The 24,587-nt window shown below is 38.6% G+C and overlaps 1 protein-coding gene across 1 annotated transcript; it reads left to right on the forward strand.

The window, feature by feature from the left end:
• Positions 1 to 16,599: 16,599 nt before the first annotated feature.
• On the forward strand, positions 16,600 to 23,836 carry LOC127446559 (inositol hexakisphosphate kinase 2-like). The gene is made up of 5 exons (XM_051707571.1): positions 16,600 to 17,208; positions 19,277 to 19,493; positions 20,796 to 20,968; positions 21,584 to 21,759; positions 22,526 to 23,836. Exons 1-5 carry the CDS (start codon positions 16,998 to 17,000, stop codon positions 23,132 to 23,134), a joined length of 1,386 nt encoding a protein of 461 aa, XP_051563531.1. The 5' UTR covers positions 16,600 to 16,997; the 3' UTR covers positions 23,135 to 23,836.
• Positions 23,837 to 24,587: the final 751 nt, after the last annotated feature.

Here is a 24,587-nt window from a genome sequence, read left to right on the forward strand (position 1 = left end):
ACTTCCCATGCCATCCTGCGTTTTGGAAATCCATGCGCGGGGTAGGTGAAGTAAGGAAATAAAATGTGATCTTTAAGATTATCGTTATTTGTGTAGTTTATATCCCTTTCCCTTTTGACCTGTTAACGAGATCGACCAGTGGTTGTCTGTAGGGGCAGTGGTGGCTCAGTGGTTAAGGCTCTGGGTTACTGACCAGAAGGTTGGGGGTTCAAGCCCCAGCACTGCCAAGATGCCACTGTTGGGCCCTTGAGCAAGGCCCTTGACCCTATCTGCTCCAGGGGTGCCATATCATGGCTGGTCAGTAACCTGCTGAGCTGCCACTGCCCCTGCAAATGTCAGAGGTTTCCACCACTGCTCTCCAAAAAAACCCAATTGCTGCACCACTGCACTCTGACCCCAGCTTAGCTGGGATACGTGAAAAACAAATAAATTTCACTGTATATATGCAAATATAATGTGTGACCAAAATAAAGGCTTCTTGTGGATGACTGGTTGTGTAATGAGCACCCCTGATCTAGGTGGTCTTTTTTGGAGAGCAGTGGTTTCCTCCATGGTGTCCTTCCATGAACACCATTCTTGTTCAGTGTTTTTCTCTTATTGGACAGATTCAATAGCAAGTTCAAGAGATTTCTGTAGATCGTTTGCTGTTACCTTTGGGTTCTTTTTCACTTTCTTCAGCATTGCATGTTGTGCTCTTGTGGTGATCTTTGCAAGGCACCCACTCCTAGGGAAATTCCTTAGTAACAGAGCTGAATTTGTAGCCTTTTCCAGCTTCATACATCTCAACAATTATTCTAAGATCCTCTGACATTTGTTTTGATCGGGGCATGGTTGAAATGCTTCTTGAGAAATTCAGACTCTGTACCTAGACTGTACTGTTTTTATAGGGCAAGGCACCTCTACAATCCACACTTACAATCTCAGCTTATTGGCTGTAACACCTGCCTCCAAATTTGCTTTTTATAAGTCATTAGTCCAGAGGTTCACATACTTTTTCAACCCTAGACTGTGAATGTCTAAATGGTATATTCAGTTTTGACAAGAACAAGTGGAATTATTTGTTTGTCATCACTTAAAGAAGATTGTTTATCTATTATTATTACTTAGGTGAAGATCAGACCAAATTTTATGAAAAATTAGTGCAGAAATGCAGGTCATTCCAAAGGGTTCACATAATTTTTATTGCCACTGTATTAATACCCAGTCAAGTGTGACACAGCAATGGGTTACCATGGAAACAAGAAAAATGACTCAGTGTCTATGGAAAGATCTCAGGAATCTACTTTCCAGCTCTGTAGAGTGTCTGAAGTGTGTGTGTGTGTGTGTGTGTGTGTGAGCACAGATGCTCAAGTCTATATTGAGTATATGAGTGTAGTTTGCTCTCTTCAGCAAATAAACAAAAGACAGTTCAAATTAACAAGGTCCTCCAGTGCAGCATCCGCTATGTTATGTAACACACTTTTAAACCTGGTCTCGCTTATATTCCAAATTCTTAAAACTCAAGGATAAACCTTGCTTGACTCTAAAGGATAAGGACAAAGCCATCTTTTATTTGTATTTTGACAGTAATTTCACTTCTGTTTGTGAAACAGCTTCCACAGATACCATTGGATCTTTTTTGAAAAATGGTTCTTGTACAGTATATTGAGGTTAGTTACTGGACAGTAACTTTCCCTTGGCCAACAGCTATACAGTGATTCAAAAAGAATTTTAAACTTAAGCTTAATATATTAAACGTCATTGTATTAGACAAAACATAATTTTTTTAAGGGGAGACAGCATCCACACAGTTTGCATGCAAATCATTAAAAAATAAATGCTTGTTAGGTTTTAATTTATTAAGCAAAAGGTATACTGTTCAAAATAAAGAAAAAAGTATTTGGACACTTTCTGCTTATCAAACGTACTGGAGCATGTCTATAGTTAGTGTTATGAACCACAACTGTGGTTACTCGTTAAGGACACCTTTGTAAACTTGAGGGGGGAATTATTTTATACATCCAATAGTAACAAAAGTTAAAATACCAAAAGCTACTTTTAACCCAAAAGCTTATAAGTTATTGTAAAAGGATGCTATTGTAATTTTATTGTAATTTATTGCTGAGAAAAGTGCAGTTAGTTCTGAACATTGTTTGCTTGCAGAGCCCACTTGGTTTGATCATTTATTATCAAATGCAACAAAATGCATACATTTTTTGTGTGCATGAATAAGTCTCAAAATCAGGGCCATTACCACAATATACTTTGAGGGGGACAAGTCCCCCACCAATAATCAGATATAGCCACATTACCCCCCCCCCCCCAATAATTTATATCCTTGTTTCTGTACTGCTGCAGTTCATTATGCACCACTGTCTAATTGTCATTAAGTTGTTGCAGGAATAACGTAATTCATAATTCGCGTTCAGTAGTCTAACACCGCTCGTCAGTGGCATTTGAGATCAAATCGCTGAAGGCGGGACTCAAGTTTAAGATGCTAAGCGGGAACCTCGTGGATTATTCCAGTGCCACACATCAGCAAGCAGCTCAGGTTAAGAGTGTTAGAATCATGTAAGATGGAAGTATATAATTAAACATGCAATATTTGCCCACTATTTTATGAGTGAAATGTTGTACCGACCGACATTAATTTCCAAGGGTGCAAACTGTTTGCCATTTGGTGAAATTCGCCATTTTGATTTAAAATATGTAATGTACAGTACATGATTTGTATGTCATTCATAATTGTGAATGTGAAAACATTAATGGAGCCGTTTTCGGCATATCAGACTTAAGACAAAGAGCGAATGTGTGTATATTGTAAAGGAATTGAATGAATGTGGTAATCTGGCAGGGTTTTGAAGCAGCTTTTTAGAAAATTCTCTTGACATTGTCTAAGAAAATTATCTATTAAAAAAACACAAAGTAAAACGTTATCACCCAGATCAGAACTAGAACATGGTAAGACCTGTGACTTGTGACTTCTATTGTGCTTTAAGGTTTTGGCAAGGACAGTGTCATATTCTTAATGCAAATATTATTAGGTAATAATTTAAAATCAATTTCTTTATGTCTTTAATTAATTCTGAATTTTGTACATAATCTCCTAAGAGTCTTCTTTTAAAATGTTATTTTGAGTATGTCGTTGTCAGGTCTGTGCTAAAAAATGAGCCATCAGTTAAAGGAGTAGTTCACCTAAAAATGGAAAATGTACTTTTACTCACTCATTTACTCACCCTTATGTTGTTCAAAACCCATATGCTGGGTTTTTTCTTGGAACATAAAAATAGATATTTTAAGTAGCTCTATTCCATAGAATAACAGTTTATAGTGAGCAGGAGCTGTCAAGCTTCAAAAAGGACAAATACTATAAAGCACTATTAAAGGTTCAGTATAAAGACATCATAACAGTAGTCCATATGACAAGTGCACTATATTCCATGCTTTCTGGGACCATACAACAGCTATGTGTTGTATGGACTACTTTTATAGTATTTTTATAATTATTATTATTTTTTTTTTCTCTTTGGACCTTGAAGGCAGTGGTCAATATGAACTGTTTTTGTATGGAAGAGTGCAGCATTAGGATTCTTGAAGAAAAGATTGTACTGGGAGAAAAAAACAATGAGGGACAACTTGAGGACAGTAAATAATTTTCTGTATTTTCTTTTTGCTAGCCAGCTGACACAGTCATGTAATTTCACAGATACATCAATGATGAATCAATTTTATATATAAAATATAAATTCCTTATATATTCATCTTTTCTTTGAGACAGCACAAAAATGAAAGAAAAGATGACTGAAACAGGCAAATTGCTAGCAATGCAGACACAGTGTTTGTCCTGCACTGTGTGAACTTAAAAAATACATGTATCTTTTAAAACTAAAAATTATAAAATGTTGGGCCTTTATCGCATTTCAAGCCTTTACTCAGAAAACTGCATTCAGCGCCATTACTATATTAAAGGACCAAAGAGGACAATTATATTTGTGACCTAAACACCCGTGACCCCCCACCCCAAAATGGTTTGGTCCCCCCCAGTGTTCAAGACATGGTTACGGCCTTGATCAAAATAATTTTTGGGGGGCAAATTAATTAGCCTATTCATGCTATAATAACTTACATTCAGCTTTGCAGTTAAATATATCTCAGAATTTATTTATTTTAATTTTTTAATTTTTTAATGTGTATTGATTGAGGAAATATTGTGTTGAATGTAAACAATTGCTCTCTTCCACACCCTCTATTCAGAGCCGACATACAGAACTGACTTAAAACAAACACACAGACACACACTCCATTGGCGGATGACACTCTTTAAAGTCTGAGACAAGAGGTCAAACATACACATATATGAAAATGTGACAATCCTTTTTTTACTTGTACACATGCAGTATATTCCTTTGGGTTTTCATCCTGGAGACACACAAAGGCACACACACATTAGGACTGACAGCATGTTCATCTCAGCAGGATATGGTATTCTGTAAGGTAGGGTGGAGAGCACTTAGGAAGTTTCAGAGGAAGAGCAGAGCTTTGTCCAGGAGAGGATGTGTGTGTTCTGTCCAGAGAACCTTCAAAAAGACATTAGCACACACTCTCACTGCATCCGGCATATGGCTTATTTTAAATCAACCATTATGTGTCATGATCTCACCAGCTTATGAAGGGCTTCATACATAGACAGATGTAAGGGATTTTCTAGGTTAGCTGTGTTGACAGTCAGGATGGATTATCTCAGAGTCGTGTGCATGTGTTTATTTCAAGTGATGGATTGTTGTCATATTGTGGCCAAACAAGTCAAGGGTGAAGACAGCCTTGAAGATGACACCCAACCAAAAATATAACTATTATATCATAATAATATATAATCTACAGACTTCTGTTAAGAGATCTTCAAGACATGCTCAACATTTTATTTGTATTTTATATGATTTTATTAATATTAGAAAGCCACAGAAAGAGTTTAAATGAATGTTCCGGGTTCAGTGCAAGTTAAGCTACATCGACAGTGGCATAAAGTTGATTACCACAAAAATTCATTTTGACTTGTTCCTCCTTTTCTTGAAAAAAAAAAAAAAAAAACTGAAATCCAGGTTACAGTGAGACACTTACAATGGAATTGAATGGGGACAATAAAATGGAACGTGGCCAATTTTTGGAGGGTTTAAACACAGAAATGTGAAGCTTATAATTTTATAAAAACACTTGCATTCATTCTTCTGTTAAAACTCATGTATTATTTGATCTGTAAAGTTGTTTAAATTGTCATTTTTACAGTAGTTTTAGGGTTTTAGAGATTGTTGACATAACATCGTCATGGTAAATTGTAAAATTGGCTATAACCAGGGTTGGGAGGATTACTTTTGAAATGTATTCCACTACAGATTACAGAATACATGCTGTAAAATGTAATTTGTAACATATTCCGTCAGATTACTCAAGGTCAGAAACGTATTCTAAATACTTTGGATTACTTCTTCAGCACTGGTAGATTTTTTCACTTGTTTGGACTATAAAAACTCTGCCAGTACAGTAACACAAAATACACATGCTAAACATACATTCTCTGATAAACCTAAATATCTTATGCAGTGTTGTTTCTAAAACAAGATTAATCTAACTGATCTTGTTTTAAGGATTTGTAGATATTTTTACAGTAAAACAATACAAAAATTATTATCAAGAATATGATTTTTTCCCTAATATCAAAGGTCTTACTAGAAAAAAAGAAATTATGATCCAAGATGAATTTTCTTGATAAAACAATATGATCATGCCTGGTAACATGTGCATGTAAAATGGCTAGAAATAGCATTTTAGCTTAGCATAAAGCTGACAGTTTACACAAGGTTTATTTCTATTTCTTCTGCTCCAAACTTGCTTCAAAATTAATTCTCTGTCTGCTCGTATGAATGTAACACATCATAAGAAAGTGTTTCACCGCTGTTCAAATGCACTTTGGATCGCATCATTTATATGGATAAATGTTTTCCATCTGAAAGGACTAAATATTAAATGAAACAAATTACATTCAAATGCAAAGTAATCTCTTCAGTAATCAAAATACTTTTTGAATGTAACTGTATTCTAATTACCAATGGAATGTAGTGGAATACAGTTACTTATATTTTATATTTTAAATACGTAATCCCGTTACATGTATTCTGTTACTCCCCAACCCTGGCTATAACTTTACACTGAAAAAAGTTTGTAAGTGATTTTGTCACACTAAAATCATGTTTACACACATATTCTTTATGTCTTGTGGTTGTACTTTTGACAAAGTGAGTATTTTAACATAAAAAAATTGACCCCCTTCACTTCCACTGTAAGTGCCTCACTGGAACCTCGATTTTTGCTTTTTTTTAAAGAAAAGGAGGAACGAGTCAAAATTTATTTTTGTGGTAATCAACATTATGCCACAAATGCTTTCAATTGAGCTTAACTTATATTGAACCCCAAACATTTCTTTTACATTGTTACCATATTATACTATTATTTATGGGTAGAGATGGAATTCTTTTGGAACGTTTGGAAATGTCTTGTGATGGAATGTTATTTTACTTCTCAATCAATTTAAAACAGTATTTTGCTAATTCTTTTATAATAATTATGACCTCATATCAATTAAAAGACTACACTGAATATTTTCTCTTTTAAAAATGTATTTGTTACACTGCAGGAAGGACAATTAAAAATTAACCAGTCAAGGTTAAAGGGAGATTACAATTGGTAAAATACTTCAGTACCTAAAATAAATACACTAAAATACACTTCCTTTTATGCATTCAAATAAATTTGAACCTAATTGTGAATTTTTTATTATTATTATTATTTAAAAAGCCCATGGACATGGTTATGTGCCAACTATCCAAATAAGCTAATGTACACTTTTGGATCATGTTACCAGTGGTTTGTTTAACAGTGTTATAAATAAATGTTTTATTGCCTAATTTATAAGCCCCTTTGAATAGTTTCATGGCTGTGTTTCTGAAATGGGGTTGACTAAGTTGCATTAATAGCTGAACATGAAAGGTTTATGGCACTATAGAAATGTAAATTCAACCATAAAGTAATGTAAATCTATATACAGCAAACAGCTGAGTTTATTAGGAGTGTGCATGGGAATGCTTCAGTTTCTAAATGTAGAAACTGGAAGGGATGGTACACTAGACCTTACACGTACTGCATGACCATCTGGCCCCTTCCATTCAAGATTTCTGATTTTCACCTCTAAAACAAGGTCAGGGACAAAAATGCCTCACATTCTTAACCCTAAAAAGGTTTTGGTATCCTGGGGAATACAAACATTTAAGAGGCAGGGGAGAGGAGCAATGAGTGAGTCGGTCACATTTTTGTAAAAAATATTGAAAAGGAGGTCCCTGCAAATACTGAGGACATGCGACTTTGTATATAAAGTCTGGCATCAACTCACAATCTTTATCTAAAAGTAAAAAGGCAGCCTTTTTTTTGAGAAGGCAACTGACCTTGAGGCAAAAGCTCCTATCTTTTCAATGTTATTTTCAACATTTCTACAAGGTAGAAAATGGAAAATAAAAGCAGTATTTAAAACAATAATAATAATAATAATAATAATTTGAAATGTATTATGTGCATATAATTTTTATAAAACAGCAATTAATTAATATTTACAATTCATAAATTGTATTACGTTTTCAAAGTACTCATTATTTTTTTTAATTTTAATCTCACTGAATCCATATTATGCAACACACATAAATCATCACTGTGCAACCACCTGGTTTTAGAATTCGCGATCACCTGTGCACAGTCAATGTGTTTTAAGTGATTTTAGTATAAATACACATGTCTCTGGAAGGTCCACTTTACTGATGAGTCAGTATCTTGGGAAAAACAACACCATGGAGACAAAAGAATACTCCAAGCAAATCCTTGAAAAGGTTATTGATAAACATAAATCAGGGGATGGATACAAGATCATTTTCAAGTCCCTGAATATCCCTTGGAGTACTGTGAAGTCAGTAATTTAGAAATGGAAAAAGTATGGCACAGCAGTAAATCTGCATAGAGCAGGCCGTCCACAAAAACTGAGTGACCGTTTAAGAAGGGGACTAGTGAGGGAGGCCAACAAGAGACCTATGACTCCTCTGAAGGACTTACAAGCTTCAGTGGCTGAAATGGGAGAGACTGTGCATACAACAACTGTTGCCCAGGTTCTTCGTCAGTCACATCTTTCTGGGAGTTTGAAAAAAACCTACATAAAATATTAGCTAGAGTTTGCCAGAAGGCATGTGGGAGACTCTGAAGTCAGCTGGAAGAAGATTCTATGGTCTGATGAGACCAAAATGAAGCTTTTTGGCCATCAAACCAGACGCTGTGTTTGGCACGAACCAAACAGAGCGCATAATCAAAAATACACCATCCCCATCGTGAAGCATGGTGGTGGTAGAATCATGTTGTGGGGATGCTTCTCTGCATCAGGCCCTGGAAGGCTTGTAAAGGTAGAGGGTAAAATGAATGCTGCAAAATACAGGGAAATCCTGAAGGAAAACCTGAAGCAGACTGCAAGAGGACTGAGACTTGGGAGAAGATTCTTTTTCCAACAAGACAACGATCCCAAGCATACAGCCAAAGCTACACAAGAATGGTTTCAAAACAACAGTGTTGGAGTGGCCGAATCAGAGTCCAGACCTCAACTGAAATGAAAATCTGTGGATGGACTTGGAAAAGGCTGTGCACTCTCGATCCCCACACAACCTGACAGAGCTTGAGCAGTTTTGCAAAGAAGAATTGGGAAAAACTGCAGTGTCCGGATGTGCCAAGTTGATAGAGACCTATCCACATAGGCTCAAGGCTGTAACTGTTGCCAAAGGTGCATCTACTAAATGCTGATTTGAAGGGAGTGAATACTTATGCAACCAAGTATTTTGCGTTTAATATTTGTTATAAATTTAGACTAATTGGTAGAAATGTGTTTTGATTTTGATATGAAAGAGACTTTTTCTGTTGATCAGTGTCAAAAAGCCACATTAATTTCATTATGATTTAAAAACAATAAAATATAAAAACATCCAAGGGGGGTAAATACTTTTTATAGGCACTATATTAGGCATTGTGTCTGAATGTAGGTGCTGCTGTGCAGGTATTGTTCAGTGACCTGTGAGGATTTGCTCTAAGCTGTCTGGTAAATAGACTTAACTTGAGCCCAGCTATTTTCCAACTGATGCAGGACATGGCAGTTCTAGGATCCCTGGCCATGGGCCTGTATTGTTGTCAATTTTGGCTCGTCGGTTAGTTTTGTACTTAGAGTATGATCTCACTGCTAAATATTTGTATATAGGTCAAAATTTACATGAAGATTGGCCAATCCATGTTCCTCAGATGTATATGTGCATTTGAGAGCTCTTTATAGAGTTATATGGTGTGAGTGTGAGTGTGTCTATTGCTTTTCCTTTCCCACTACCTTCGTCAGCTGTTGCTTTTCAGGTAAGTCAATCATCACCTTCTTATTTATTACATACTAATCCATCCCTACCTCTCGTGCCACTCTCATCACATGGGCAAAATCAGGTGACTCTGGCTCCTTGGTTCCTCAAGGTCATCCTGCCCTCTCTTAATTTCTCTCTCTCAAACAATATTGCCACATGGAGGCATTCTGGAAAAGTCATTATTTTTCCATTAAAACACAAAATTCATTTCTTTGCCAAAAAGGGAATGCACCATATATTAAGTTTTACCCCTTGTCTGCCATTGGTCAGCCATAAAGTTGGGACCCACCCCAAATTCATGCCATTGGTTGAGCCAATGTTGTGTGTCGGGCCAGTTGGGACACTTAACAAGCAACACAACCACTAATTGTTTGGGAAATCAGCCAACAAATGGCTTACTTATAATTGGGATAGGAGAAAAAAGTTTAACCTTGAAAATTATACACATTACCTTTAAAGTTTACATAACGCCTTTCCCACCTGTTTAACTTTACTAAAGTGGATCATTTCCAATTGAAACAGGATATTGCAGGACTTGATTTTATCCATCCAGAGTTGATTGGATCATAAAAAGCACTCTCTGTTTGCAGGTGGTTGAAGAGGAGGGGCTGAAAAATAAGATGGCTTGCATCTCAAGCTGAAAAAGGCTGAAAAAGCAAATTGCTTCAGAGAAGGAGCAAATTATTGCATTTTGATGAAAGATAAGAAAGGCCAACATTTTTATTTTTTTGGATAACATGCACAGATGAGCAAGTTTTAAGAAAATAAATAGGGTCCATTCTGATTTCATGTTGACTTCAAGACATTATTATACACATCCCACCTGCTTAACAGTCAACACCAACTGGCCAACTATTGGCGTTCATAATTTGCACAAGCAAAAACAAGCTACATACACAGACCGGCATGCACCATGCTAACTCGTACACTTTGTCCTGGTTTGAGGATGCCAGCGTGTGCATTAGCCCAGTGTCTTCAACCCATTCAGAGGCACACTGAGGGATTAGCATGACACTAATCGTATTACTGACTTGCATTCTCTATTCATGAAGACCAGTCTTGGCCTTGGCTTTGGCCTCCACTCTTATTGGGTTACGGAGCAGGTCATGCTCCTACAGCCATAGACTCTGTCTGTAGCTGGATCACAGTGTACCAGGACTGGTACTGAATTAAGAGGAGTTGAGTACTGCCTTGGCATTGGCTGAGAGCACTAAAATGCCCTTGTTAAAACTCTGACAAAAGCACCATAGCTATCACTAATTTCAGCACCATCAGTCCAGTAAACTCATCCTCGTGCAGGGCTTAAATATACAGTGCCAAAGCTCTGTAACACCATGTAATTGCTGAGACTCTCTGTTCCTTTTCAGACCAGGTTGATGTTTCACACTGTCGGCAGATTGTATGTTCTCATAATGTGAGGTCCATGATGTTTAAATGTTTGTAAAACATATGAGTTTGTACAGAACTGAATGTGTAAATCTCACTTGGGGAAATGTGCTTAATAGTCATGAAAGTAATGTCACAAATCAATGCATCAATCTTGTTTTTTTGTTTTTGTTTCATTTGGGTGGGGTGGGGGGGTGGGGGATAATATGAGGTTGAATTTACTCAACCTCATATTATCATTACTGTCATGAAATAATAATATTTCATGATGGCGCCGCGGATGGCTGCCTCAATGTGGAGCGCTCCTATTGTTTTGTTGTTTTTGTTTGTTTGTCCTGTTTTGTAATCTTTTTCCAGTCATTTTTATCAGAGACGAAATGCTGAACATTCGACAGCAAATACCAGACAATCTTTTCCAGGTTTATGAATATTCAGACGTTTTGCTGGACATTTTAGTTGGAGGCGCAGCTCTGCTGTTCAAGAGACGCAGGCGAGGGAGATGAGCAGGCGTGATTTCGAACACCGAGTATTCACTTAGCGAATCTCCGCTCTCTTCCTAACAAAACGGACAAACTACATCTCCTCACCCGAACAAACAAGGACTTTTCAACCTCTGCTGCCTTGTGCTTCACAGAAACCTGGCTGAGTGAAGCCATTCCGGACAGCGCATTACATCTGCCGGGCTTCCAACTGTTCAGAGCGGATCGCATCGTGGAGTTAACAGGGAAAACGAGAGGCGGTGGAACATGCTTTTACATCAATGAAAGTTGGTGTACAGATGTAACAACGTTAAAGAGGATGTGCTGTCCTAATTTGGAAGCACTCTTTATTAACTGTTAGCCTTTCTATTCGCCGCGGGAGTTTTCCTCGTTTATTCTGGTGAGTGTGTATATCACACCAAACACTTGTTTGAATGCCGCGCTGCAACAGCTGGCTGATCAAATCACAGACACAGAACAACAATACCCGGACTCAGTTATTATTATTCTTAGGGATTTTAACAAAGAAAATATCACATGTGAACTGCCCAAATACAAACAGCACATTACATGCCCCACCAGAGACAGGAACATACTGGATCACTGCTATACAACAATAAAGGATGCATATCGCTCTGTCCCTAGAGCAGCTTTGGGACTCTCTGATCACTGTCTGGTTCACCTTCTTCCAACCTATAGGCAGAAATTAAAATCAACCAAGCCAGTAGTAAGGACTGTAAATAGATGGACCAATGAAGCAGAGCGGGAACTACAAGCCTGCTTTGACTGCACTGATTGGAGTGTTTTAAGGCTGCAGCCACAGACCTGGATGAGCTCACAGATACTGTTACATCATATATCAGTTTCTGTGAGGATATGTGCATACCTACAAGGACTTATTTAAAATTCAACAATGACAAACCGTGGTTTACAGCAGAGCTCAGGTAACTTCGTCAGGCCAAAGAGGATGCTTATAGGGGTGGGGATAAAGTCTTGTACAATCAGGCCGGGAACACACTGAACAAGGAAATCAGAGTGGCTAAAAGAAGATACTCTGAGAAGCTGGAAAACAAGTTTTCAGCTAACAACCCTGCATCAGTGTGGAGAGGCATGAAACAACTCACAAATTACAGGACTCCTACCCCCAACAACTGGTTGGACCAACAACTGGCTGATGACCTGAATGTGTTCTACTGCAGATTTGAAAGGCCCAATCTCACACCCCACACCCACTCTGACCTTCACTTCACACAAACACCAACACCTCCTGCAACCCCCCTCCTCCCACCTCCTGCTACTCAACCTGCACTTAAGATCTGTGAAGATGATGTGAGCCGGGTCTTTTGGAAACAAAAGACGAGGAAAGCTTCAGGCCAAGATGGCGTCTCACCAGCGTGTCTTCAATCCTGTGCTAACCAGCTGGCACCCATCTTCACACAGATCTTCAATAGATAACTGGAGCAGTGTGAAGTCCCATGCTGCTTCAAACACTTAATCATTATTCCTGTCCCAAAGAAACCAAAAATCACAGGACTTAATGACTACAGACCTGTCACCCTGATGTCTGTGGTCATGAAATCATTTGAGAGACTGGTGTCGGCCCACCTGAAGAACATCACTGGACCCTTTCTAGATCCTCTTCGATTTGCTTATCGAGCAAATGGGTCTGTGGATGATGCAGTCAACATGGGATTGCATCATATCCTGCAACATCTGGACAGACCAGGGACATATGCAAGGATCCTTTTTGTGGACTTCAGTTTGGCTTTCAACACCATCATCCCAGCTATACTCCAGAATAAATTACACCAACTCTCTGTTCCCATGTCTATCTGTCAGTGGATTACCAGCTTTCTGACGGACAGGCAGCAGCTTGTGAGACAGGGGAAACTCACTTCTAGCACCTGCACAATCAGCACTGTGCCCCCCAGGGATGTGTGCTCTCCCCACTACTTTTCTCCCTCTACACCAATGACTGCATCACCAAGGACCCCTCTGTCAAGCTCCTGAAGTTTGCAGATGACACCACTATCATCGGCCTCATCCGAGATTATGATGAGTCTGCATACAGAATGGAGGTTGAACAGCTGGCTGTCTGGTGCAGTCAAAACAACCTTGAGCTGAACATGCTCAAAACGGTGGAGATTATTGTGGACTTTAGGAGGAACACCCCAACACTGACCCCCTCACCATTCTAAACAGCACTGTGGCAGCAGTGGAGTCATTCAGGTTCCTGGGCACTACCATCTCACAGGACCTGAAGTGGGAGACACACATTGACTCCATTGTGAAAAAGGCCCAGCAGAGGTTGTACTTCCTTCGCCAGCTGAGGAAGTTCAACCTGCCACAGGCAATGCTGATACAGTTTTACTCAGCAGTCATTGAGTCTATCCTCTGCACCTCAATAACTGTCTGGTTTGGTTCAGCTACGAAATCAGACATCAGAAGACTACAAAGGACAGTTCGGACTGCTGAGAGGATTATTGGTTGCCCCTTGCCCCCCCTTCAAGAATTATACACTTCCAGAGTGAGGAAAAAGGCTGGAAAAATCACTCTGGACCCCACTCACCCTGCCCATTACCTTTTTGAACTGTTGCCTTCTGGTCGACGCTTCAGAGTTCTCAGCACCAGAACCGTCAGGCACAGGAACAGTTTTTTTCCCTCAGGCTATCCATTTCATGAACAGTTAAATTGCCCCATTGAGCAATAACTATGTGCAATACACAGTTTAGTCTTTTTTATATTTATCCAACACATCCAACCTCTTCTGCCATTTCATTCCTCTGAAAAAAAACAAAACAATAAAAAAAAAAACATTTGCAATGTACATAACAGATTTGTATTTGAACTGTACATAACAGATAACAGATTGTATTAGATTTGCACTACCTATGTGTATATGTGTGTGTCTGTATGTATGTGTATAATAATTTTTTCTTTTTTATTATCATCTATGTCTTGCTGCTGTTTTTGTATAGTTTTTGTATTGTTGTACACTGGAAGCTCCTGTCACCAAGACAAATTCTTTGTATGTGTAAGCATACTTGGCAATAAAGCTGATTCTGATTCTGATTCTGAAATATGACTTTCTCTGCAATTTTTGTGAGATTAGGTATATAACTGGTTTGCTTTGTGATTTATTACTTGACAGTAAGCAGATGCTGTTTATACAGAGTAACATTCTATATAAAAGAGTGATAATAGCAGGAACCGTCCCCCTCTAAGAGCCACCTGGGATTATACCCTATTTAAAGATACAATGCTAATAGGGTTCTCTCAGGAACTCTCAAGTTCACAGATCGGTGTATCTGAGTTCAAACACTCAAGCTTCTGTGTCACTAGAGCCCTATCCACAAGTATACCACCAACCAAATTTGCATTTGTTCCATTAATGAATTAATGAATTCTGTGCCCCTTTGACATTACCAGGGTCTCACTCTAAAACATGTTAAGCTGTGTGATAAGCTAATAATAAAGTTTAAATATCACATCTCTGTATGGTGGAAAGTTCAGCTAAATGTGATAATACAAAACAGTTAATATTGTGTAAATACTCCTATTAGACAATAATTAAATGAATAATTTTTTTTTTTTAAACCCCACCTATGATGTAATATTCATATTCAATATTCAATATCTAAATAAATAAGGGGGCCCTGGTTATTCAAGTTTTTCTTTCTCTCCTTCATTTTCTATGGCCCATTTTTCCACCGGTGAGTTCCAGCAAGCGGAAGATTAAAAGAGAGATTAAAGTCAAACCCTGTGTCTGTGGTCCATCACTACTGCCAATGTCCTTCTGTTAATGCATCCATCCTACATACAAGTATCTTTTTCTATGAACATTTCTCATGGAAACAACATGTGGTTGACCTCTAGATTTTAAAAGGTCTTTCCATTGGGCCCAGGGAGAATGGAGTCTACCCATAAAACATTTGTCCTGGGCCCTGTATACAGTTCCCACACTTTTTTGACCAATAACTTCCCATGACTTTTCAATGACCCTTGAAGTTATTTGTGATTATTGGATAATGACTTTTAGATTGTACAATCATTCAGACCAATTTGTGAATCGGTTCGACCATTTTATTGACCAGAAATTTAGCACTATGCATAAACAATAAGATCTTGATTCAAAAATGGAAAAACAAACAAAAAGAAAAAAATATATATTTGCACTTACACATAGAAACATACTTTACAAGTCTTGGAAATGATACAATAATTTGTATCATTTCTGAAATGATACAATAATTTCTGAAATGATACAATAATAATTATTGTATCATTCTGAAATGATACAATAATTTAAAATAATGTCAGAATTTTCTTTTTGGGAGAACTAACAGCAAGATTTAGGTGAGAGAAGCAGTTTCAATGTTGCCCATGGCAGGCAAAAACACAAAGGAAAATCAAATTGCAATATTCGAGTTGTGTTTTTTCTTGTCGAATATTTTAAGCTGAACGAGTACTCGATTAATTGATTACTTGTGCACATCCTTTGTGTGCAACACACCTGTTAGTTCTGGCAAGAACATGCAAGCCCAAGGACACGTGAACAAGCTTCTCTCATGATTGTGGCCAGAAATTAAGCTTTTTAGTGAAAAGGACTGGATTTTTGCTTTGTTTCTCACCCAAAGTGATTGCATCATTTCAGAAGACATGAATCAAACCACTTAAATGGTATGGATTACTTTTATGCTGCTTTTGTGTCATTTTTAGAACTTGAAAGTTTTGGACCCCATTGACTTTTTTAGTGTTCCACAGAAGAAAGAAAGCCATACAAGTGTGAGATGACATTAGGGAGAATAAATGATTAGAGAATAATCATTTTTGGGAACTATCTCTTTAAGATTTTATTATTGACACAATTTTTAAAATTCTCAGGTTTTCCATGAACGTGGGAGCCCTACCTGATTGTGGTTATGTCAATGTTAACTGTTTGGTAATGATTATTTATTTTCATTTAGCCTTTTCAGTTTTTCAACCTCAGACTAAGAAACTAAAGACCATTTTCGGTCATTGTACGCACTTTCGTGAGCCGGCAGAGTGTGCACATCAGCAGTTTCCCTATATCCATGTCACAGGGAGACAAAACAGCTGAGTCGCTCTCAGCTTCAACCCTCCACCCAAGACTGTTTTGCTTCGACTTGCCGCCCCCCTTTGTTCGCGTTGTCTTCTCAGCTGGTTGCCGCCTAACACCGTATCTGGCACTCTGATTGGTCGGTTCGTTGTAAGAGGCGGGGCCAATGATGCAGCGCTTATATTTTGTCAGTTCGATGAGCGATTACGGTGTCAGTCAGAACAGAACGTGTGTGAAAACGGTTGAATCTCAAACGGTCTATACTGCTTTAATCCTAAATGCTTCAGCCTTAGAACAAACATAGAACTCCTTATTAAATAAGGAGAGTACGAATTTGACGATTCCCGTCAAAGAAAGTGAGGATTTGAAACAAAACACTGAGCTATTTCCTCTTCTGTCGTGTCTCGCACTTCCTGCTTCTCTTTGTTTACTTACGCTCGACTGCACAGCGACGTCGCTGTATGTGAATAAACGAGAAGGTGATTAAAAAAAGAAAGGAACAGAGATAGCAAGCGGGGCTCATCTAGTCCTTCTTATCCGTCTACACGTCTGCTGTGTCCAGCTGGACCAGGAGTGAGAGTCTAATGCCCCCGGAGGATGAGCCCGGCCATCGAAGGGATGCAGACAGAGCAGCAGAGGTTTTTGGGCAAAGGAGTGCTGCTTGAGCCCTTTGTACATCAGGTGGGGGGACACTCGTGTGTGCTCCGCTTCGGCGAGCAGACGATATGCAAGCCTCTCATCCCCCGGGAGCACCAGTTTTACAGAAGCCTCCCTGCGGCTATGCGGAAGTTTACACCGCAGTATAGAGGTGAGTATCAATTTAACGTCTAATTCTGTTTTCCTGCCTGTATTAAATGCTTTCCTAAATGTTCTTGTCTTAACTGTTCTTTCGCGTACGGTGTAATATTTCTCGGTGTGTATGCGTTTTCAGTATTTTGACTGTAAAAAAAACAACATCCTTGTTGAATGAAGGCCAGCAGTTCTGTGTCTTGTCGCTGTTCTCCACACGAGTGCGCTGTTGTAAGTCGTGCGTTTCCTAAATGGGGGTTTTCAAATGTAAAGGTCCCTGTCAGGTAAGTCATTGCATGCGAAGAAGATTGTGTACTCGCTAAGTGCGAAAATTTTGTTTGAGAAAGAATATCTAGGTGTGGACTACTGTCTTTCCTGAAAAAAACATGAATGAGAAGACATGGCAAATGTCTCTTTTTGGATCAAGAGACTGCTGATAAATGACATTACAGACTCGCTCTCTTTTTGGTTTCAAGATTAGCTGTCAGCTCTGAGGATGCACATGGAAAAACAAGCTCAACCAGCTTAGACTGACATGTGCATCTGCTTTTTTTTTTCTCGGCCTCTGAACTCTAACCATTGTGCTGTGCCCTTACTTTGTATACATGAACTCTGTACACTTACTCTGTATGCTGTCATTTTAATGCCCTGGTTTCCAGTGTGATAAGTGCACAGTGCATCTATTCTGTATTGGGTGGGGGTGGGGGATGGGCATGAAGTCAAAACAGAATAATGCTTTGGCATCACCTCAGTGATTTCCTATGGTGTTTTCAAATACATTCTTTTCTGAACTGTGTAGTATCATATTGCATGCATTTGTTACTTTGTTGAACCCGTTTTAAATTATGTAATGTCCTGAATGGAAAGTCATTACTGACTGTAATGCAAACAATATAGTAGTATTTTGTCCTACTGCCTTTAGTTTGTGCTTATTTATAAATGAAAATAAGTCTAAATCTATGCACTTTTTTGTGCATAGATTTAGCAGAAAATTATTATATTACTGCAATGCAAATCTAATATGAATCACCATAGAGAAGAATGGGAGTTATAAAAAATATAGAAAGTGCAACAGTTATTATAATTTCTGGGAAAATGTTTAATTGTCATGAAAATAATGTTACAATGCAAATTATCTCAATGCTCCTAAAGATAAACTTAATTTTCTATATTAAAAATATAAGTTTTTATTATTTTTTTTCTTTTGATTTTGGGGTGAAATATGATCTGGACGTGTTTTGTTGAGACTCACCGAAGTGTAATTTCTGTAATCTCCCAAGATATATCATGTTTCGTGCAAAACATTTTTAATTTACTTTTATTTAAAAAAAAATTGTGTTTGTTACAGCATGCAAAAAGATGCTGACTGAGTGTCTCGTGTACGTCATTAGGATGTTTTGGATTGTTTTTCTGTTCTGGGTTGTATAACACTTCCTTTAATATGAAACTTTTCCATGTCTGTGATTTTTCATTTTTACAGGTTTTGGTGCATATTGTGTTTATTAACAGATGCTTTTGATATAAATCTTGAATTTGAGTCATACACTGTTGTGTTTTGATATTTGACAATAAATAGTGTTGCTTTCATCATATTTTTAGCCTCATGTCATTTATGGGCTGATTGAATTTTTCTTTGATGGTTGATCCGAAGACATTTTGTGTGGTTACTGCAAGATTCAGTGTGTGTGCAGATTCAGAAAACCGATGCAGTTAAGCCACGGTAGCGGTGCTACATTGGCTGGTGTTGTTTCCTAGCCTTCTCTCTCTCCCCAACCCCCAGCTCTCTTTGTTTCTCTCTCTTGCACATTTCTCTGTCCGATTATTTGTTTGTTGTGGATTGTGATTTCTATCAGGTTAGGAGCAGTCCATGTTGTCGACTCGGTAGCTTTTGTTAAAGACTGGTGAACTTTTAAACACAAAAAAAGAGAAGTGGGTAAGAGATGTTAAAGATTTCACAGACAGTTTACTTCAAGCCAGACCTTTGACTGCTTCCTGTTCGCTGATGTGAAGTGGATATGATTTCGCCTTGACTTAATTTTTTTTTTTCTCTTTTTCCTACTCCATCTCTATCCTCGCTATCTCTGTAGGTGTGGTGTCGGTAAGTTTCGAGGAGGATGAGGAAAGGAATTTGTGTCTTATTGCATACCCTCTGCACAGTGAGCTTGGGGACCTGGAAAACATGAATCCCTCGGCCGATCTGGAGCCCAAAAACAAGAAGAAGAAGTGGGTCAGCAAGATGCTGCTGGACAATGAGAGCTACAGCAAGGACAGACCCAGACATGGGCGCAAGGATAAGGACAAGAGGTAAGAGGGTGATAACATTTGATTGTGCAATTTGTCTCAAAATGTGCATAATGTATGGGAAAATGTATTAAAAAAGATAAGTTACACCCAAGAACAGAGTAATGGGTTGTGTACCAACCGAAAGTTATATTCCTAGTTCTATTTATTAGCTGTTGTTAGCTGTTGTCCATATTTAATGAAAGAGATTTGAACAAACCCTTTGGAGGAGAGGTGTTATCTTTCTTTTCTAAGCCATTGGACTGACAATTTTTGCCTGATGATCTAATTTAGGGAGGGACCTAAGCCATATCTAGCCACCAGAATATCATAGAGACTTGTAGATGAGCTCTTGAACCTGTAAGCAACACTCTAACAACTACCCCGATCACCCTAGAAACTGCATATCAATGCCTTGGCAACCATACACAACATCCCAACGAGTACACAGTCAAGCACCACACATTTTTTTCCTTAAAGGAATATTCCTGGTTCAATGCAAGTTGAGCTGTCGATTAAGCTTACTTTGTATTTAACCCTGGAATTTTTTGAGTTGCACTGTTGAACTCATTTCACTTTTGACTTTTACTCCTGAAACAAAAGATTTAGTTAAACCTTTACAAAAGTACATTTTGTAATCAAGTTATCATTTAGCCAATGCTTTAGGGACTTCTAAGAACACTTGTTACAAAAACAGTCCCCCTGAAGCTGGGGCTGCCTTGATCAAGGGCACAATGGTGTTTGCTCACAGCTTGTTCCTTATGAGGATCAAACAAGTAACCTTCCGGTTATCTTTTCTAAGCTTTAACCCTATGCCATACCACCCAGCAAGTACCAATGTCCTTAGTGAAGGACATCTCTTGAATAATACTAGCCTTTGTTCTCCTGTAATAATGACCCTGCTCAGCACATGGCTGACTCAATGGGAATGTGACCCATCACAGCATTCTTGTCCTCATGTAGCGGCACTGAGCACACTGAACCACAGCACACCCAGCTGGGCCGAACAGATGCACTCTCAACTCCTGGCACCCCGACTGTACAAATGTGAGGCTTGAGCCAAGGTTTAGCAGGAGATTATGTAACTTCACCATAGCTTAGTGACTTAGGCTTGACATCAGTGTGACTGGCGAAGGGGACGAAAAGGCACGAGTGCATTTGTTCATTCTCGTGGGGGATTTGGGATTATAGGAGTCATGGATTATAACCCACCATACAACCCCTTCCTGTATAAATGTATGTATCTAAAGTCTGATCATGGGAGAGTGTCTTGCTGAAAACCCAATCTGTTGTCTGGCTGACCCACCTTTGTCCTCTCCCCCACAGTGTGAAACGTGAGGAGGAGCTGGAGTGGCTCCAGCAGGCTGAAGTACTCTATTACAGCCTGGAGAGGAGCAATGCTGCTGGCCTTCAGCTCAAGCACAACCCCTGGAGCCTCAGGTGCCACCAGCAACACTTGCAGAGGATGAAGGAGAATGCGAAACATCGCAACCAATACAGTATCCTTCAACTGCTGACACAACGGATAGTCTTGGCTGATTAACAGAAGTGTTATCTGCCCCTTGTCATTTCTAAATTCTGCCGACAGCCTTGTCCTTAAATAATGCACATTTTCTTTTTTAAATTTTTGTTGTTGTTGTGTGAATTGAGTGAATATTGGATATAATAAGTCTTTTGCGCACATCTCATTTGATGTCATTGAACAGCAATCAGCCACCCTGCTCACGAGATATCGGTATTGGCATTGGCCACTGAAAAAACCTTTCGGCCAACCGCCTTTGTCTGTGTGGAATTGGCACTGAATAGATCTTTTTATGTTGTAGATATTGGATGAAATATTTCCCCTACAGCGACATATTCATACCACGATGCGTTGCAAAACAAAAGATTTTTTGCATTTCATAGAATTACTTTAATTTCTCAGGCAGGACGTTTTGTACAATAGCAAGTGGTAGAACATCTATTCGAATGCAAATTGGCAGCTAGAATGCCAATATTAGTGGAGAGCTCTATCAGCATTTGTCACACAACAGTACCACAAAGGTTAATTGTGAAGTGTGATATTAAAAAGAAAGGAAAAATTCTGTTTGCCTTAACCCAGCACCTCTTTTTAGAATTCATTCTGTTGGAGAACCTTACGTGGCGCTATACAGTTCCATGTGTGCTTGATCTCAAGATGGGCACGAGGCAGCACGGGGACGACGCGTCCGAGGAAAAGAAGGCAGTGCAGATCCGAAAATGTCAGCAGAGCACATCAGCCAGCATCGGAGTCCGCCTCTGTGGCATGCAGGTCAGCTTAGCTTTACTTTAGAACATGATTCAAATAGTGATAGACTGATATTATCTGAGCCTGCATTGCCATTTAACAGGAGCATTAGATCTTACTTGTCAGTTTCAAAGTCAACAGACTTGTCAAAAGATGCACAACTTCTCATTCAAGTCAGTTTTATTTGTGTAGCGCTGTTTCAGCGACGCTTTACAGAAAATCATGCCTTAAAGTAATATTCTGGGTTCATTATGAATAAAGCTTAATCGACTGCATTTGTGGCATAATGTTGATTAACACAAAAAATACATGTAATTTCGGCTCGTCCCTACTTTTCTTTAAAAATTAAAAAAATCGAGGTAACAGTGAGGCACTTGCAGTTGAAGTGAATGGGGCCAATTTGTAGAGGGTTTAAAGGAAGAAATGTGAAGCGTGTAATTTTATAAAAGCACTTACAATAATTTGAGTTGTAAAGTTGTTTAAATTGTCCTTTATAGAGTCATTTTAGGGTTTATAGTGTTACATTGTAGAATTTAATATTAGTTTACACTGAAAAGTTAAGTGATTTTATCACACTAAAATACACAAATGCTGAATATACCTTTTTAATATACCTCAATCTCAATTGCTGTAATTAAATTGTATAAGTCTATATCATGTATATTTGCATTATATTGACCATTGCCACCCATTTCTATAGTTATCAGCCATTGGAAAAACCCTGCTTGGTTTACCACTAGATTATGGAAAGTTTTATTCATATCCTGCCACCTTTTCACTTTCTCTACAGGTCTACCATTCAGACACGGGGCAGCTCATGTTCATGAACAAGTACCACGGCCGTAAGCTGACACTGTCTGGCTTCAAAGAGGCCATTTTTCAGTTTTTCCACGATGGGAGATGCTTAAGGCGGGAGCTTCTGTCGCCGGTGTTGCGGAGACTGCGAGAGATGCAAGCAGCCCTGGAGGACTGCGAAAGCTACCGATTTTACTCCAGCTCGCTCCTCATAATCTACGACGGAGACCCTCCGCGATCCCGCCGCTCCCCGGAGGACGGGCTATCAGAAGAGGAGGAAGAGGAAGAAGATGAGGAGGATGAAGAAGAGGAGGAGGGTGGTGCTTTTGGTTTCCCTCACGGCGCGGGAGCTGCTAGCAAAAGTTGCAACAGTGGTGCTTGCAGCAGTAGTGCCGTTAGCAACAGCTCAGCTGTGGTGCGACGCATGGCCAGGTCAGAAAGCGGCCCGATGGTGGATGTACGGATGATTGACTTTGCCCATACCACATGTAGGCATTATGGGGAGGACAGTGTAGTCCATGAAGGCCAAGATAGTGGCTACATCTTCGGTTTGGAGAACCTAATCACCATCATTTCTGAAATAGAGGACCACAGCTCAGATTAAACCATTACTCAGCTTGCAGTCACAGTCTGAACTTCCTAATTCTTTCTATCCCTTGAGAGAAGGACTCAGTAAATAGACTCAAAGCTCAACCTGTTTATTTGTTTTTGATGGTGTCTTTTTGCCGATTTTTTTTTTTGTGTGCATAGAGGATTAAAAAGGGTTGAGAAGCTAACACATCACATGACCTGTTTACTCAGTGATTTGTAGCTTTGCTCACTACCCCAGTGAACTGTTACGATGTTGATGCTGTTCCTCTATTTGTTTTATTTATTAAAAGGAAAAAACATAATGCAAAAGGTATTTACTTAATAAGGAACTGACTCTGATCCGCTTATTCCTTGAGAAGGTTCCGGAACGTGGATTTGCTCTTGTTCCTGAGTGCTCCCTATTGGATGAGAAAGAACAGTAGGCGGAGAAAAGGAAGACTGTTAATTACTGTATCACTCTACAAGAAGGTCCCCTGCACCTTTTACCATTGTGAAGAGAACTATATTCAGATAGTTAGTTGATATACAGAGACTTTAATAAAGCTTTATTTATTTGTCTATATGTTTCCTAAATAAACTAAAAAAAAAAAAAAAGCATTGACTACATTCCATGTTATTAATGTTACAGTAATTATATTAATACATATGTTTAAATACCTCTCTTATATATGTTGTACACAGTATGTTTGAGGCAAAATAAAACTCGTTTGCGTTACATTCTGATTTTGTTCATTTATTTTATTTTCAAGCAATATATGGTGTGTGCTGTCAGGTAGAGTTACAGTAAGTTACTAATAGTCCCTAAAGGCCAGCTATACTGGTCTAAATTGTAGATGCTGAACACAATAATAGAAATAGAGTGAAGCTGGTTACAAAATCAACATGCACAAAAGCTGTACAGAATGACTGGATAAAGACTGTAGATCTTTACTATGGATATAACTACAAATATGTTTCTAGATTTTTATGTAATGGTAACTTATCTAGTGTCTAATAAATTGAAGGTTTTCTTTGTAGCACCTAGCAGTGTTATCCTGCTAATTTGTAGTAATCCATTGACTGAAGCTGCTACAATCAACATCCTTTCATACATAATAAAATAATGCAATAGAAAGGCAAAAATTCCACACTGTGAAAACTGTGAGATCTGCTTTAATGGAACTTATGTCTTATTTAACATTGCATTAGCTTTCATAGTCATCAACTGCCAGGCAAAGCACAACTTCTTGTCACCTCATACACAAAATGTTTGAAATATTGCAGGCTAATCCAATTCTCGAGACAATGCCTAGCCCATGATAAAACATTTAACACAACGTGGCCTGACGCGGCAGATGACACTACAACCTTTTCCTCTTTACTGGCTGTTTAAATATGCAGATGCTTGTCTTGGTCACAGGTACGTAAATGTAAAGTAGGCACACATTCTTTAACGATGCTCTTTAAAAAGATGCAAATACTCTATG

This window comes from Myxocyprinus asiaticus, chromosome 9 (genome assembly GCF_019703515.2).
Source record: "Myxocyprinus asiaticus isolate MX2 ecotype Aquarium Trade chromosome 9, UBuf_Myxa_2, whole genome shotgun sequence".
Taxonomy (NCBI): Eukaryota; Metazoa; Chordata; class Actinopteri; order Cypriniformes; family Catostomidae; genus Myxocyprinus; species Myxocyprinus asiaticus.

Coding starts and splice junctions, on each gene's coding strand:
- LOC127446559 (XM_051707571.1), top strand. CDS start 16,998: ATGAGCCCGGCCATCGAAGGGATGCAGACAGAGCAGCAGAGGTTTTTG. Junction 19,494..20,795: donor CGCAAGGATAAGGACAAGAG/GTAAGAGGGTGA, acceptor TCTCCCCCACAG/TGTGAAACGTGAGGAGGAGC. Junction 20,969..21,583: donor GAAACATCGCAACCAATACA/GTATCCTTCAAC, acceptor ACCTCTTTTTAG/AATTCATTCTGTTGGAGAAC.